At 52.1% G+C, this 17,042-nt stretch overlaps 1 protein-coding gene across 1 annotated transcript in view; it reads left to right on the forward strand.

Annotated features, from left to right (window-relative positions):
• Positions 1-17,042, forward strand: part of syne2b (spectrin repeat containing, nuclear envelope 2b) — a 79,039-nt gene that overhangs the window by 16,147 nt on the left and 45,850 nt on the right. The window contains exons 29-60 of the mRNA XM_047051399.1: positions 49-155; positions 239-362; positions 662-952; positions 1,115-1,710; positions 1,871-2,026; positions 3,418-3,568; positions 3,756-3,914; positions 4,234-4,401; positions 4,494-4,595; positions 4,714-4,914; positions 5,228-5,435; positions 5,546-5,658; positions 5,792-5,994; positions 6,087-6,194; positions 6,283-6,562; positions 6,695-7,015; positions 7,086-7,415; positions 7,592-7,927; positions 8,031-8,360; positions 8,476-8,805; positions 8,913-9,257; positions 9,417-9,595; positions 9,686-10,001; positions 10,544-10,708; positions 11,137-11,484; positions 11,638-11,774; positions 12,048-12,177; positions 12,435-12,608; positions 12,705-15,044; positions 15,761-15,931; positions 16,141-16,296; positions 16,767-17,008. Of these exons, the coding sequence (XP_046907355.1) occupies positions 49-155; positions 239-362; positions 662-952; positions 1,115-1,710; positions 1,871-2,026; positions 3,418-3,568; positions 3,756-3,914; positions 4,234-4,401; positions 4,494-4,595; positions 4,714-4,914; positions 5,228-5,435; positions 5,546-5,658; positions 5,792-5,994; positions 6,087-6,194; positions 6,283-6,562; positions 6,695-7,015; positions 7,086-7,415; positions 7,592-7,927; positions 8,031-8,360; positions 8,476-8,805; positions 8,913-9,257; positions 9,417-9,595; positions 9,686-10,001; positions 10,544-10,708; positions 11,137-11,484; positions 11,638-11,774; positions 12,048-12,177; positions 12,435-12,608; positions 12,705-15,044; positions 15,761-15,931; positions 16,141-16,296; positions 16,767-17,008 (9,317 nt within the window). The remainder of the gene's footprint in view (positions 1-48; positions 156-238; positions 363-661; positions 953-1,114; positions 1,711-1,870; positions 2,027-3,417; positions 3,569-3,755; positions 3,915-4,233; positions 4,402-4,493; positions 4,596-4,713; positions 4,915-5,227; positions 5,436-5,545; positions 5,659-5,791; positions 5,995-6,086; positions 6,195-6,282; positions 6,563-6,694; positions 7,016-7,085; positions 7,416-7,591; positions 7,928-8,030; positions 8,361-8,475; positions 8,806-8,912; positions 9,258-9,416; positions 9,596-9,685; positions 10,002-10,543; positions 10,709-11,136; positions 11,485-11,637; positions 11,775-12,047; positions 12,178-12,434; positions 12,609-12,704; positions 15,045-15,760; positions 15,932-16,140; positions 16,297-16,766; positions 17,009-17,042) is intronic.

Here is a 17,042-nt window from a genome sequence, read left to right on the forward strand (position 1 = left end):
CTCCCAGAAAGAAAAAACTAACCAGTGTGCCATGTTTACTCTCCTTAGGTATCAAAGATTTTCGTGAAGACAAGTTCTTTTGAAAAGAAGGAAATGGAGAAGCAAACAGCTGCTGTCAAAGAGGACGATCCAGTCAAGAAGGAGGCTTTGGAAAGGTAGACGTATTTCATGCATCTAGAAACAGACCTAGTCCATGGTAGCTTTGTCCCGTAGTAGTAACTTGGATTTATACCATCAGATATGAGACGTCCAAGAAGGCTTTGCAGGTCCAACTGTCCAAGAATGAACTGAGCATCCAGAAAGATCTCCCGTCTGACTTGGTCTCTCTCAAAGACCTGCACACGCAACTTCAGGAAATACAGGTACGCAGTCAACTCAGCCGTCATCAGTACAGTGTGTAGATTTATCCTCAATCTAATCCCTTGGGGATGAGAATATTTTGGTACCTCACGATTCGATTCTTGGGGTCACGATTCAATAAAAAATGTATTCCCACATTTTTGCAATTTTTATAAAAAAAAAATATATATATATTCACATCGATTCACACACATTTTTTTTACATTTGTGAATTGCTAGAAGACTGAATCGCGATTCATATGTGAATTGATTTTTTCCCCCACCCCTATAATACATCCTGGCTCTGTCCCTGCCACCCCAGGCTTTAAGATGCGAAACCGAGTCCCTGTGGACCGAGTACGGGAACCACCTCTCCCAGCTCAGACGGCATGGGGGTGTGGATCAGGAGAGGGCGGAGGTGCAGGAACTGTGGCGTGGCCAGCAGGCCAGTCTGCAGAGAAGGGGCAGCTCTCTGGGGGCTGCCCTCAGGCAGATCGACTCCACTGAGAACCACATGGTGGACTTCTCTGAACGCCTGGACCGTTTCATCAGACAGCCCAAGGACATCAGCGCCTTCACGCTGGCCAACACCAACATCCTGACTGACATCCGGGTAAGTTATAGTGATGCAGGAAACCTCTCGTCAGGCTTGTGTAAAGCTCTGGAAAGGCTGCGATAAACCAATAAAGGGAACAATTTATGAACGGATATTGCTCTTTGAAGTGTACACATACTGAAGCTTTAGACATGTCCTTTCTGGCCTCTGATATCATAGGATCTGGATGAGAGCATTCAGAGTGAACTGGACCAGCTGTCCAGGTTAGACTCCGAGCCCAACGAACTGGACCCGAGAGATCGCTCTCCTCTGATCCGGGAGGTGGAGACCCACAAGACCAGCCTGGACCAGCTCAGACAGCAGGTCCGCAAGAGCGAGGCCGCCGCCCGGGCCCTGGACCGCTTCCTTATGTCCCTGCGCACGGTGGAGCAGGACATTGTCGGGGTGCAGAGCGCCCCCTGCAGCAGTGCCGGGCCACTGCAGGAGTGCCGCTCCAAACTGGCTCTTAGCAGGCAGAGCGTGGCCAGCCTTGGGGACAAGGCCCCCCAGCTGGACCTGCTGCTGCAGGGGGCCAGGCTGTCTGTGACCAGAGACGGGGCCCCTGCCTCCTGCCTGGACATGGTGTCCTCCCTGGTGGTGAGGCTGGAGGAGGCTGGTGTCCGCCTGGCCTCTCAGCAGCAGGTGGTACAGAGGGAGCAGGAGAGCCGGTCCCTGGGCCTGAGGAGGAGGACTCTGCTGGGGGAGCTGAGGAAGGTGCAGGAGGTGGCCGAGAGGCAGGGGCTGAAGGAGCCCACCATGCCGGCAATGCAGCAGAGGTGCGTCTTTCTAAAGTTCAGTTGACAAAGAATGTTTTTGTCTCAACTATACTACAAAAATCCTTTGTAAAAAGTCCTTATAGACAATTCACAACAAACTCACAAATGTAGATTGCTATCCTAAATTCGACCTCCGTGTAACCCCGCCCTGTTTCTGCAGGCTACGGGCCCTGGCCGACCTGGAGGGGCAGCTGCAGGCTCAGCGCCCGGAGCTGCAGAGCATCAGGGAGGCCCAGGGGAGGCCGGAGGCCGGGGAGGACCCCCTGCAGGAGCTGGAGACCCAGTGGGAGGATGCCCAGAGAGCTGTGACTGACAGGTAGGAAGGGGGAGGGGCTGAGAGCTGTGACTGACAGGTAGGAAGGGGGAGGGGCTGAGAGCTGTGACTGACAGGTAGAAAGGGGGAGGGGCTGAGAGCTGTGACTAACAGGTAGGAAGGAGGAGGGGCTGAGAGCTGTGACTGACAGGTAGGGAGGAGGAGGGGCTGAGAGCTGTGACTGACAGGTAGGGAGGGGGAGGGGCTGAGAGCTGTGTCTGACAGGTAGGAAGGGGGAGGGGCTGAGAGCTGTGACTGACAGGTAGGAAGGGGGAGGGGCTGAGAGCTGTGGCTGACAGGTAGGGAGGAGGAGGGGCTGAGAGCTGTGACTGACAGGTAGGAAGGGGGAGGGGCTGAGAGCTGTGACTGACAGGTAGGAAGGGGGAGGGGCTGAGAGCTGTGACTGACAGGTAGGAAGGGGGAGGGGCTGAGAGCTGTGACTGACAGGTAGGGAGGGGGAGGGGCTGAGAGCTGTGGCTGACAGGTAGGAAGGGGGAGGGGCTGAGAGCTGTGACTGACAGGTAGGAAGGGGGAGGGGCTGAGAGCTGTGACTGACAGGTAGGAAGGGGGAGGGGCTGAGAGCTGTGACTGACAGGTAGGAAGGAGGAGGGGCTGAGAGCTGTGACTGACAGGTAGGGAGGGGGAGGGGCTGAGAGCTGTGGCTGACAGGTAGGGAGGGGGAGGGGCTGGGAACTGTGATTGACAGGTAGGGAGGAGGAGGGGCTGAGAGCTGTGACTGACAGGTAGGGAGGAGGAGGGGCTGAGAGCTGTGACTGACAGGTAGGGAGGGGGAGGGGCTGAGAGCTGTGGCTGACAGGTAGGAAGGGGGAGGGGCTGAGAGCTGTGACTGACAGGTAGGAAGGGGGAGGGGCTGAGAGCTGTGACTGACAGGTATGGAGGAGGAGGGGCTGAGAGCTGTGACTGACAGGTAGGAAGGGGGAGGGGCTGAGAGCTGTGACTGACAGGTAGGAAGGGGGAGGGGCTGAGAGCTGTGACTGACAGGTAGGAAGGGGGAGGGGCTGAGAGCTGTGACTGACAGGTAGGGAGGGGGAGGGGCTGAGAGCTGTGGCTGACAGGTAGGAAGGGGGAGGGGCTGAGAGCTGTGACTGACAGGTAGGAAGGGGGAGGGGCTGAGAGCTGTGACTGACAGGTAGGAAGGGGGAGGGGCTGAGAGCTGTGACTGACAGGTAGGGAGGGGGAGGGGCTGGGAACTGTGATTGACAGGTAGGGAGGAGGAGGGGCTGAGAGCTGTGATTGACAGGTAGGGAGGAGAACAGGCTGAGGAGAGATGAAGAGAAGACTGATGGATCAGATAGGTGCAAGAGACTATGGTGAGCTGTTCATGAAATGAAACGTACACTAATAATAACAGATCATTAAATATTGTCTTGCAGACGAGAACAGTGCAGCATCCTGATGGAACTGCTGAAGAAGTTCCAGAGTTGTCGTAGTTACCTCAGTAACACCATGCAGAGGGCAGAGCAGACGATCTGTGAACAGGCTTCCTACATGGGCAGAGACAACCTTCAGAGGCTCATAGCAAAGGTGACCCCCCCCCACACACACTCACACACAAACACACAAATACACACAGTGTACTGTATGATACTGTAAAGTGTACTGTATGATACGTATGCATGTATTTAGTCATGCCGGTGATTCACGTATAAACCACAAGACACTAACTCCTCCTTTAACGCCCCGTGTGTCTTGTGTTCTCCTGCGTGCCCAGGTGTGTGGCATCAAGGAGGATCTGAGTGGTCTGGGAGCAGGCATGGAGGAGATGAGAGGGGTGTGCAGACAGCTGCAGTCTCACCTGAAGAAGATCCCTGACTGCAGCGAGGCTCCGTTTGAGGTCGAGGCTGATGCTCTGGTGGACCGCTGGCTGGATGTAAGAGCTCTGATCCTGCCCCGGGACACTGGGCTGATGCTCCTCCCTCCACAGACGGATCTCATATTTCAACATGAATTTATGTTTTTTATTTATATATTTTTGGGGGCATTTTTTATGCTTTATTGAACAGTTTGTAAGTGAAGTGTGACAGGAATGGTAGGGAGAGAGAGGGCGGGAGTTCATGCAGCAAAGGGCCAAGGCTAGATTTAAACCCAGGGTGCCACAGTAAGGCCTCAGCCTACATGATACCTGTATGTCAGAGAGAACTGGTCGTCTGCACTGTTACCAAGTGTCGCTGTGTGTCGTCTGTCGCCAGGTGACAGAGAAGACGGACTCCCACGCGGACAACCTGCAGGTGGGGCTGGAACTGTGGGACAAACAGTTGGGACTGGGAGCTGAAGTGGACAGCTGGGCTGGGGCCAAGCTGGCCCTGTTTGCAGAAAGCCACCCCTTCCACAGCGAAGAACAAGTTCTAGCCATGAGGGTGAGTCACAGCCTTTATCGCGGCTCGTCGTTACAAGCAAGGACTACAACCCGTCGTGTGCTACCGTGACCTTTGTACGCGTGTCGTCCCAGGATGAGATCAACGCGTACGAGGAGAACATCGAGCGCTTCCACAGGAAGTCCCTGGAGATCCAGGAGCTGCTTCAGAGCCAGGAGGCCCCGCTGGAGCTGCAGGTGAGGACGGACGCAGCCGCGCCCCACCTGACGGACACGGCTCAACCATCACACGTGACCTTCACCACTAAGCACCGCCCCTCCTCTGAACCCCCTCGCCGCACCCCTCCCCCACCAGGTGATGGAGACCCAGCTGAGGAAGAGGGTGGAGCAGGTGAAGGAGCTGTTCTCGGACAGCACCGACGTCTTCCAGGAGCTGGTTGCGGTGAAGAGACACCTGGCAGACAGGATGGCAGAGTGCCAGGCCGCCCTCCGCACCATCCAGGCCTCAGTCAGCACCATCCCTGCATCCGACCCCCAGGCACCTGCCCGGATACAGGTACCACCTCACCCCCTGTGGTCGCCTAGCCACTCACATGACAACAGCTTTTTTGTTCTATGCCATATCAAATTTAAGTGAAAAAATATCTGTTTTGAGCTTGCTTATGTTTTAATCAAGTAAACGTGGCTGCTAGCTCAGTGAGAAATTTTCACTTGATAAGATTTCTTAAAATAATCTGTCGTTTCCGTATAAGAAAATCATTAGGTAAGCCAAACAAGTCTACAAACAAGTCAAACTAGATTATGAATCAAACAACAAGATGATCACACAGAGTTAGCAATACAGTATGTGTGTGTGTGTGTGTGTGCAGGACGTGTGTGAGCGCTTGCAGGTCCAGGAGGAGCTGGCTGCGTCCGTGCTGAAGGAGGTTAGCCTGGTGTCCAGCATGGCCAGTCCGCAGGTGCTGCAGGCCCTGTCTACAGACTGCAGCCGGCTCAGGGAGGCCGTGGACTACACCAAGGACATGATTCACCTGAAGAGGGAGGAGGGAGAGAAAGGCCTTCTCAAGCTCATCAACGGTAAAAAATAACCAGACAGATCTTTCTAGAAATACAGAAAAACTGAAAAAGCTAAGCTAGCATTTAAATGCTGAGCCTTTCCATCTTTTTCTCTTCCGGTTCTCCCTCAGACGAGAGCCAGTCCTTTGAAGAGTGGTTCCAGGACCTGCAGCTGTCAGTCAACGAGTGCTTTGAAAACCCAGAGCACAGACAGGATATGGAGGCATCCTTGCAGAGGCTCAAAGTGAGTAAACATCGCCGTGTCAGGCCTTTTTAAATCATCTGACTGTGGACCCAAAGAGACACAAAGGTCACAGGTCAATCTACAGTACTACAGAGTCAGATGACTCATGTGCCATCCTGGTTCCACCTGCCAGGGCTTTCTGTCCTCCAAGGCGGGGGAGAACCGTCTGGGCGCGCTGCGTCAGCACGTGGAGCGTGGCCGTGGGCAGGTCCCCTCCCAGCAGCTGGCTCAGCTGACCTCCTGGCTGAAGGAGCAGGAGGAGGAGCTAGTGGCGCTCCGGGCCCACTGCCAGGGCAGATGGGACCAGCTGGACTCCACCCTCAGCACCCTCAACAGGTTAGGATTCTAAGGCCGGTTTCCACTTACTGTGAAAATGTCTAGCTGGCCATGTCACGGAACATGTTTTATTGTCGTTTGACGTTCTACAGGCTTCAGGAGGAACACGTCCGATTCCGCGAGTGGCTTCAGGCTCGAGAACATCAGGCTGCCGACGGCAGATACCTCGACGACCTTCTCAAAGACGTTCACGATCAAAGGTGATCTCAGGGGTTCCCGACCGGTGAAGGTACTCGAGGTCGTTGTTAGAGTGGCATGGGGATCACGTGTGTCTTCTGTGTGTTCCAGCACCAGAGTGGAGGTCCTCAGTGACCTGCTGGCATCCGTACGGAGGCAGGGTCTGAGAGCCGACAACCTCCTGAAGGACAGCGACAACCTGCTGCAGCGACACCGTAACCTGGAGGCCAGGCTGCAACACCAGGCCCAGGCTCTGGAGGCCCTGGAGGGGGAGTGTCGAGGGTTTCACACCCAGGCAAATAGCACCGAAGCCTGGGTGAAAGACTTGCAGCAACGCCTCCTTTTCCAGGGCAGCGAGACCCATGCTGCAGAGAGGACACGCATAACACAGGTCAGTCTGTTAGGAGCTGGTGTAACAGCGTGTAAAGAGTGTATGCAACTGTAGTTAGATGTATCTTTATTATTACAGTGTTCAGACTGAGACATGAGTACAGTTTGCTGACGTATATTTCTATGTCTTCAGGCTGTCCTGAGTTCCCAACCAGAGGGAGACTCTAAACTGCAAGACCTGAAGAGTCGAGCCCAGAGTCTGTGTGAACATCAGGACCTGGAGGAGAGCAGGAGACGAGAGGTCCAGCAGACCGTCAGGGAGGTGGAGGAGGAGTGGAGGAGGGTCTTACAGGAAGCTGAAGAGGCTCTCCAAAAGGCTGAGAGACAGAACGTTCTGGAAGGCCTGTTCGGAGCCTTTGAAACCCAGAAAGGCAGCTGTAGGGCCTGGGTCAGACAAAGACAGCAGCATCTCCACTCACAGACCAAGACTGAAGACAGCCTGCATATGGCACAGGTCAGTCTACTACTAGAGGATTATTCACGTTGGTTAGAGTTATCTTCTTCAATCATTTTTCTGTCTTCAGGCCGTCCTGAGTTCTAGACCAGAGGGAGACTCTACGCTTCAAGACCTGAAGAGTCGAGCCCAGAGTCTGTCTGAACATCAGGACCTGGAGGAGAGCAGGAGACGAGAGGTCCAGCAGACCGTCAGGGAGGTGGAGGAGGAGTGGAGGAGGATCCTGCAGGAGGCTGAGGAGAGGCTGGGTCAGGCTGAGGCTAAGAGTGCCCTGGATAATGCCTCAAGAGCATTTGAGAGCCAAAGAGAAAACAGTCAATCTTGGGTCAGAAACCAGAGACAGCACCTGCAGAGTTTGGGCAGCCACATGCAGATCAATGAAAGACTGCACGTCACAAAGGTCAATCCACAGCTGCTGTCTGTCTTAGGAACTGAAAATAAATGATATTACAGGACACCAAAAATCAGAGCTTGCATGACACCCCATGGCTTCTCTGTCAACAATATGTAATGGTTCTGCTTTAGGTTTAGTCTGACATACCTCCCAGTCTCAGCTCAGTGTGTCTCTGTTCTCAGGCTGTCCTGAGTTCCCGACCTGAGGGAGACTCCAAGCTGCAAGACCTGAAGAGACGAGCCCAGAGTCTGTGTGAACATCAGGACCTGGAGGAGAGCAGGAGACGAGAGGTCCAGCAGACCATCAGGGAGGTGGAGGAGGAGTGGAGGAGGATCCTGCAGGAGGCAGAGAAGGCCCTCCACAGGGCTGATGTCCTGGAGAAGGACCACAAAGCATTCGAAACCCAGAAGACCGACGCTCACAGCTGGGTCAGAGCCCGGAAACAGCACCTTGAGTCTCTGACTGGTCAAGCCAAGACTGAGGGGAAGATGAACTCAGCACAGGTCAGTCTTTTCAAGGTGAGGGCAACTGTCACACAGCAGCGGATTTGTACTTTGATTATTCTTTTGGTTTATGTGCTTGAAACCTCAGGTTTTACACTTTACGTGTTACTGTCTTCAGGCTGTCCTGAGTTCCAGACCAGAGGGAGACTCTAAACTGCAAGACCTGAAGAGACGAGCCCAGAGTCTGTGTGAACATCAGGACCTGGAGGAGAGCAGGAGACGAGAGGTCCAGCAGACCATCAGGGAGGTGGAGGAGGAGTGGAGGAGAATCCTGCAGGAGGCAGAGAAAGCCCAGAGTCAGGCTGAGGTCCAGGAAGCCCTGGAGAAGGAGGTGAAAGGCTTCAAAGCCTACGAGGAAAGCACCCGGCTCTGGGTGAGAAACCTACAGCATCGCCTAGTCTCTTTGGGCAGCCTCAAGAACACTGAGGACAAACTGAAGACAGCCCAGGTTCGTCTAGGATTAGGTTCACGTATGATATCCGCCATGTCTGAATGTGAGCAATAGGTCAGATATTTTTTTTTAAATTACCTCCTGGATGCAAAAATCCTTTCCCTTTCCACAGGCTGTCTTGGGTTCTAGACCAGAAGGTGTCTCTAAGCTGCAAGACATGAAGAGTCGAGCCCAGAGTCTGTGTGAACATCAGGACCTGGAGGAGAGCAGGAGACGAGAGGTCCAGCAGACTGTCAGGGAGGTGAAGGAGGAGTGGAGGAGGGTCTTACAGGAAGCCGAGGAGGCTCTCCACACGGCTGAGAGACAGAACGTTCTGGAAGGCCTGTTCGGAGCCTTTGAAACACAGAAGAAGAGCACCCAATCCTGGATCAAAGAAAAGCAGAAACATCTAAAGTATCTTGGCAATCAAAAGAAAACTGAAGAAAGACTTCACACAGCACAGGTCGATCTATGGTCATCTAAATAACACTAACTACCACTCCAGTAGTTCTACAGATGTTACCAGTGGGTCATAATTGGTGTTTTACTTCCTGTTGTTCCTGTTCTCAGGCCATCCTGAGTTCCCGACCAGAGGGAGACTCTAAACTTCAAGACCTGAAGAGACGAGCCCAGAGTCTATGTGAACATCAGGACCTGGAGGAGAGCAGGAGACGAGAGGTCCAGCAGACCATCAGGGAGGTGGAGGAGGAGTGGAGGAGGATCCTGCAGGAGGCAGAGAAAGCCCAGAGTCAGGCTGAGGTCCTGTGCTCTCTCTCCAGGGAGCTGCAGGACTTCCAGGCCCTGGATAAAAGCATCAGGACCTGGCTCAAAGAACCCCATCTCTGCACACCATCCCTGGGCACTGGGACCCAGGGCAGCCAGGCTGAGCTGGAGGATAGGCTGAACAAAGCAAAGGTCAGACACACTCCTCAGGAAACGTGTTTTATTTCATCAGATTCACAATAACAATTTGTATATTCTAAGGCAGAAATAAAAAGGCCACCAGTGTTTATACAGTCAGATTGGGTAAAAATGAGCATGTTAGGTTATTTTTAACACAACATTTTTTTGTAGGCCATCCTGAGTTCCAGACCAGAGGGAGACTCTAAGCTGCAAGACCTGAGTAGACGAGCCCAGAGTCTGTGTGAACATCAGGACCTGGAGGAGAGTAGGAGACGAGGGGTCCAGCAGACCATCAGGGAGGTGGAGGAGGAGTGGAGGAGGATCCTGCAGGAGGCTGAAGAGGGTCACAGGTATAGGGGACACATCCAAGAGCTTCCACCGGTCGATCTTTGATCTGGGTGTAAACACCCTCTTATAAGTACATCCCCTTGTTCCACCAGACGGTTGCAGGGGGTCGTGGAGAGTCTGATCTCCTCTCAGCACCAGCGGGAGAAGACCCAGTCCCGTCTGGCAGACCTCCGACAGCAAACGGCCCAGCTCTCCCGTCTCTTCCCCTGGCCAGGCCTTGGCGACCGCAGGCAGGCCGTGGAGCAGGCCCAGAGCCTGCTGTATCAGACCAGCACCCTGGCCCCGGGCCTCTCAGCCCTTCGTACCCGGGCCATGGACATGTTCCAGCTCACCCAGGACCCCTACTGGACAGAGCTGTCCTGGGCTGAGATGGAGGAATGCATCCCTGCTCTGCTCAAAGACCTGACAGTGAGTTTCAGATCTCAGCGTGCATCACAAGTACGCTGGTGTAGCTGCGTTGTTCTGTGTGGCAGCATGGTCCTTGCGAACGTTGTTTTGTTTCACTGTGTATTGTTTTAGGTACTGTCTGTGTTTGCAATGACAAAAAAAGCCAGTCTCATACCTTGGCCTGCACCACTTTGTCCAATCACATTTCCATAGAGGGAAAGTTCTAGAGTGTTCATGTTACACTAGGAGAATGGATCTCTCATAAGATAGACTTACTGCAAGACAAACAGTCCTGGTATCATATAAACACATCGATACATGCTGTGTGGACTCATGTACGGTACTACATTTAGTCATTTAGCAGACGCTCTTATCCAGAGCGACTTACAGTGTGTACAGGGACATTCCCCCCCGAGGCAAGTAGGGTGAAGTGCCTTGCCCAAGGACACAACGTCATATAGCACGGCGGGGAATCGATCCGACAACCGTCTGATTACTAGCCCGACTCCCTCACCGCTCAGCCATCTGACTCCCTGTACTGTGTGTGTGCTGTGCGTGTCCAGGGTGTGTGCGCTGGCCTGGAGGAGGGGATCCAGGCTGAGAGGCTGTGCACCCAGCTGGTGGAGCAGCATGGGGCTGCACAGGACTGGCTGAGGGACCAGGTCAAGGGGCTGGGCCCCCTGCCCGCTGACAGGCCGGGTCTTCAGTGCGCCATCAACACCCTCAAGGTGGGTCACCCCTCATCTGATTACAGGGTTTCAAAACACGGTCACTGAATGTTGTATGTGAAGTTCTGTGGGGACATTTTAGATCCAGGTGCTTGTAATGGGTGTTAGTTAAAAGAGGTAGGAAGGATTAAGTAAGTTAGTAAGTCTTTTTAACACATTAATGATAATGTTGGGTCTTTTAAGGACATTTTACCTTTTAATGCTCATTACAAACACCTGGATCTAAAGTGTAACCAGTTCCGCTGTGCAATAAAGTACTATTAATGAACGAAATACACAGAGCTCTCTACTGCCATTGAGCCAAGGCAGTTGAAGGGTTTAAGGCTTAGGTTTTATTAGACAAAGTGGTGTGTGTCTGTGTGTGTGTGCGCGCGCGTGTGTGTGTTTGTGTGTGCGTGTCCGTGTGTGTGTGTGCTGTCCTCCCCCAGGCCCTGCTCCAGACAGTGGACAGGGAGGAGAGGGATATGAGGGAGCTGGACCAGGTCAGAGACACCCTGCTGAGTCACTGCACCACCGGGGGTCGGGACGCTCTGACCCTGGAGGTCAGCCACCTCCACGAGCTACGCACCTCCTCGGAGAGGGAGGCGAGGGAGCGCCTGGCTGTCCTGGAGGCCAGGCTGGGGGAGCTGGAGGGCCAGCAGGCCAAGAGGGCCCTGGGCCTGAGGGAGAGGGCCGCTGCTCTGCTCTGGGAGCTGCGATCTCTGGATCAGGCGCTCAGCTACAGCGAGCCTAGCCCCAACGTAGCTCAGCTGCAGCAGCACTGGCACAGCCTCAAGGTGGGACGCTACCACATGTCCTGATCGGATTGTTCAACCAATCACCACATTTTCACACTTTTAAGTTATGAAAAAAATAAAATCTACTATAAATAATGGTGATTGTTAAAAGTGTTTAAATGACGAACTCTTGTATGATATTTGGCTCCTCAGAACTGTGAGAGGTTACTGGAAGGGTTGGGGGTAAAGGTTCACGACCTATGCCAGACTGTCAGGTCTGCGTCGACTGAAGAGGACGTTCCTGTGGATGTTCTCTCCTCAGTAAACTCTCTGAGCGAGCAGCATGACGGGTACGCTGCTGAATGTGGCTCAGTACCAAACATCCCACACATTCAGTTAGGAAACCGCACATTGCTGACCTGAACAAGCTCCCCTCTCAGTTTATACCCTCAGCTGGCAATTTCCCATTTCAATTAAAGTTGGATTTATTATTGCACGCTGACATCATACCACAATGAAAACACCTGGTCGTTGTGATGAGACCCTCCTCCAATACTTAGATGAAACTGAATATATATAACGGTGATATAAGTATTGCTATTTTGTCTGCTTGGTGATTTCAGTTTGAGGTCCAGTCTGGGTGAGAGGAAGGAGGCGTGTGGGCAGAATACAGCCCGGTGCCTGTCAGACAGTCTCCTCACCCTGCAGCGATGGATCCACACTCCTCCAGCACTCTCAGCCTCCTCGCTCCAGGTGGGTCATGTAATCAAAACACTGGTCGGCATAACACTGTATGCTCATGCTTGAAATATTGAGGCCAGGGCAGTTAAAGAGGGCATGTACGGTACGGTATTTATCCGTGTCATGAATGACCTTTCTTTTTGTTCGGGTTGGAGCACATTAGGTTGCAGGAAGGCCAAGGGTACAAGATGTTCCCAAATGCTATTATATTCTCTCTGTCGGTTGCTGGGAACGTAGCAACCTTTAACTTTGGTTTCTGTTCTCTTCAGGCTGTGTTAGAGGAGGGTGCTCAGCTGCAGCACTGCCTGCAGGGGGCGCTAGGTCACCGGCTGTTCCTGGTTGACTGCCTCAAACCAGATCAAGCAGAGAAGCTGGAGAGAGACAGTTTACAATCTCTTGATGATGCAAAGAAGCACAGTGCTTCTCTCACCCAGTGTCTGAAGGTAATATTACTGATGTTGAATATAGCTACAATTGATTGAATCTTATCGTTTTAATATTTAAATGTACATTTTAAACTTTTTTATTTTTTTACTCAGAATCTCAATAAGAAAAGTCAACAGAAAGTCTCAGAGTCTGAGTTGGCTGCTGTCAGTGATGTTAAGTCACAGGACAAAAAGGTTTCAGAAGTTTCCTCGCCTCAGATGCCTGTACGCCCAGCTAAGGGCCAGCAGGTTCAAGTCCAGGACAGTCAGCGAGCAAAAGACCCACCGAGCCGTCCTATCATTGAGAAGTCTGTACCGGTCAAACAGGAACACTCTTCTAGAAAAGACCCCACTCGGTCTGAAGCAAGGTGTCCAGATTCTGTGACGTCGGTGGCTACAACACAGGTGATAAAGGCTCTTCCTGTGGAGCCTAAACCGATCATAAAGGTGGCGACGGTCATTCTTGACACAGACACTCAGCAGATACAAGATCCACTCTCCAAGAGACCTTCATCTGAGACTGTTGTTCATCCAGTTGCCAAGGAGACTGTTGTTCATCCTGTTGTCAAGGTCGGTGCTGATACCGTGGCTCTTGTCCAGCGAGGAGACATCACTTCACCGACTGATCAGAAAGGGCAAGGCTCTCCTTCGACAAACACTCAGGGTATTGACGAACTACGCTACCCAGACGAGTCATCCATGAAACAAACGGACAGATTGAAGCTTCCTGAGAAGAAAATGGTCGCTGTGATTCTGGACACATCTTCAGTGTTTGTGCAGATGCCTGGGCAGTGGCCCATAACCAGCCCTGAAACTGCACGTATCTTATCCTCCGGAGGAGCTGTAGGTTTTGATACCACACTCACTCAGTCAATTGGTCAAATGACAGCTGTTACTCAGCCTCCCCTATGTCTGGAGTCTGAGTCCCTCAGCACAGCCAATCAGACTCCAAAGCTGACAGAGACACCTGTCAGAGAGTCGACAGAGAAACCCAAGAAGCATCCAGAACCAGGCCTTCCCCACCCAGCGGACAGAATCCCCGCCTCAGACGCACATTCCCAAGACTCTGTGACCCAACCTACGAAGGTCAAGGCAGATTACATCGACGGGCTGTTGAAAGACGGCAAACCCGTGGCTCCGATGCGGTACCTGGTGTTGGAGATGCCTGTAGAGGTGGCTCGTGCCCAGAAAGAACCTGCTGTCGATGTTGGTAGAAGTCAACATGAGAAAAAAGCTGTTACAAGTCAACCTAGTCAAACAAAGACCCCTGAGGTAGCACAGACAGACAGACCAGACAGAGAATGGACTGAGATCGACTTATCTCAGTCAGTGTTATGTAAATCCACACAGCCTCCAGAACCCTCTAAAAGAAAAACGAAATTATCTAAAACTACAGCAGAACCTTCTGAATCCACACCTGAACCCTCTAAAAGAAAGACAAAACTCTCTAAACCTATAACCACGCTGGAACCCTCTAAAACTAAACCAGAAAATTCCAAAACTACAGTTGAATATTCTGAAACAACACCAGAACCCTCTAGAACCTCATCAGAACCCTCTAAAGTCACACCTGCACAACCTTCTAAATCCACACCAGAACCCTTTAGAACTATGCCAGAACCCTCTAGAACCACGCCAGAATCCTCTTTAACTACACCTGAACCCTCTAAAAGAAAGACAAAACTTTCTAAACCTACAGCAGATCCTTCTAAGTCCACAACAGACTCATCCGTAACCACGCCAGAACCCTCTAAAGTCATACCTGCACAACCCTCTAAATCCACACCAGAACCCTTTAGAACCACACCAGAAACTTCTATAACCACACCAGAATCCTCTGTAACTACACTTGAATCCTATAAAACCACAACTGAACCCTCTAAAACTAAGCCAGAACCACCAAAGAGAAAGTCAAAGCAGTCCAAAACAACAGACAGTAAAGCTGTTGAGAAAAAGGACAAAGAGACTCTGGAAGAGGACACCAAAGAAAGAAAAACCGAAGTGGACCAACGTGAGGCGCCAGAGAGCTCGATGACACCACCTGAGAAAGTGGAACAGGTCTCTCGACGCCACGAGGAAGCTACTTCGCAAACAGACAGACAACAAACGACAGCAGCCCAGAGCGGGAGAAGAGCGGCGAGTGGAGAAACACGGTCGAGTGGAGAGGATGGGGACCAGTCAGACAGACGGCGTGAAAGACTGTCGGACAGCAAGGAGCCGTCTGAAGCCGTAGCTCAACAAGAGGGGACAGCTGCTCAGAGAGAGGACAGACAGGGCCACGGCCAAGGCCAATCAGAAGAGAGGGCGGGCTTATCGGACACACTGCGGACAGGTGTGGAGGAGCAGGAGAAGAGGGGTTTCACCGCAAACAGACAGCCAGGGGAGGAGCCACGCCCCGCTGCCATGGCAACAGCCACTGACGAGGTGAACGTGGAGAATGTTGACTTGCCTCGGGTAAGACCAAACCACCTTGGAGTATATTGGCATTTTCAAACCATTTGCGACCCCATGCTGTTGAGTTGTAACTTAAAGGAATGAATGCTTCTCTCCCCCCCTCTACTCTATCGTTGTGTTAGTTGGATGTCAGGTCTGTCGTATGGGGGGTAGATGAAAGAGGCATGTCAAATGAACTGGGTGAAGAGGCTAGGTTTGTATTCTTGTCTGAAAGCGATGCTCCTGTACCCGGGGTTGATGGCTAGTCCCACAGAGACTATGACAGGGAGCAAGGGGAGAACAACAAACAAGCACAGGAACAAAACAGGCCCTCAGAGGGTAGAGAAGGGGAACACAGACTGGGATGCTGCCCCAAGGAAGCTAAACTGGAGCCTGTCTCTCTCAGATTCCCAACACCCATAGGCTGTCCAGATGGTTGTAGCACACAACGTTGATTCACAGAGTTGTAAAGAGTCAGGATACGTTTGGCTTGGATACGGTTGAGTCATTCGTTTTGCTAAGAGGCCTCGGGCGGTAATGTGATCTGCTTCGCACATTCTCTCAGATATCACAGGGGGAATTATTTGCAGTTACACGGTGTAGATTACTCCTGGAAAACCTGTTGTTGGTACTACTGACTAAACCACTCCTCATCATGATCGTGCTAGTCTTGGTTTAAACTTTTGTAGAACGCCTTTAAAGATGATTTAGCAACACTGTTTTTGTCTGGTGAACAGCAGCAACTGGTCCGCAGCTCTGAGAAGCCTGCTGCCCCTGCTGAGGTAGTCTGTGATGTTGAGATCAAAGAGATGCCAGCACCAGCTGTTTCACAAGGACCCAGCATGGAGGACATCTACACTGAGATCCAGACACTCACCCAGACCGGACCCAACACGGTGCTGATTGAGGTACAGTACTGTCCATAGACACAGTTTATTCCAAATTAGTCACTTTCACTGAGTTTTGTGTCATATTCTAGCAACTACTATGCTTTAAGTTTGTAGCAATTTTTAAGTTAATTACATGCTGAAATTGTGTTGAGGTGTACAGTTGTTGTAAAGATACCCGTTGGCATCCGTTTACAATCAGACCACTAATCCATACCGTGTAATCCAAGGGTAAACGCCGTGAATCCGTAGAAGGAGTTCTGGACACATCTATCAGAGACCTGGAGGTCCAACTGGGCCGACTGCTGGTCAGGGTTCTGGGCTGCAGAAGTCGGCCGGCTGGCCTCGACCCTGCTGCCCTGTCGAGGCAGGTAGAGGAGGCTGAGGTGAGGCTCAGAAAATACACACACAGAACACAAAGCGCACCACACTGGGAGCCACACGCAACTCCGTACAGCAGCTTGAAGCCAAGTAGCTAATTAATTGATTATATACGTCATCATTTTTTTTTTAAAGCTAGAAATGGCTTAGCTTACATAAATACTGCTGCAGAGAGTCAACAGACAAAGCATGGTACCATCCACACCTTTCTCCTACCCCCAACAAGGAAAGGGGTCTTCCCCCTTTTGTCCTTAAATGGTCACATGACTAAATGGTCACATGACTAAATGGTCACATGACTAAATGGTCACATGACTAAATGGTCAGCAATGATCAATGACTCCCAGAGCAGGAGCTTCAAAGCTCGCGGCCCAGCATGTGGTCAGGAACAGAGGCCACATGGTCCCACAGTATAATTTAAGTCATGAGAATTCCGAACTCCCAGGGTCCACGGTGTGTGTCTGTGTGTTTCCAGGAGTGTAAACAAGCTGCACAGGCCCAGGTGGAGCTCCTCTCCCAATCGAGCAGATCCGAGGCCGAGGATCCTGAGGCGTTGGAGCTGGTAGAGGGCCAGTGGAGCGCTGCAGTCTGGGATGCCTCCACAACCCTCCAGAGTAAAGAGGCTCAGCTGCAGCTGGTGAGCGAGTGCGTCAGGCAGACCCAGGCAGCCAAGGCCACGCTGAGGAGGCTTGCAGAAGAGCTTGAGGCGCTCAAAACGTGAGTGTGGGATTCTGTCAAGTCATCAACCTGT

The sequence above is a fragment of the Hypomesus transpacificus genome, chromosome 3 (assembly GCF_021917145.1).
Source record: "Hypomesus transpacificus isolate Combined female chromosome 3, fHypTra1, whole genome shotgun sequence".
In the NCBI taxonomy this organism is placed as follows: Eukaryota; Metazoa; Chordata; class Actinopteri; order Osmeriformes; family Osmeridae; genus Hypomesus; species Hypomesus transpacificus.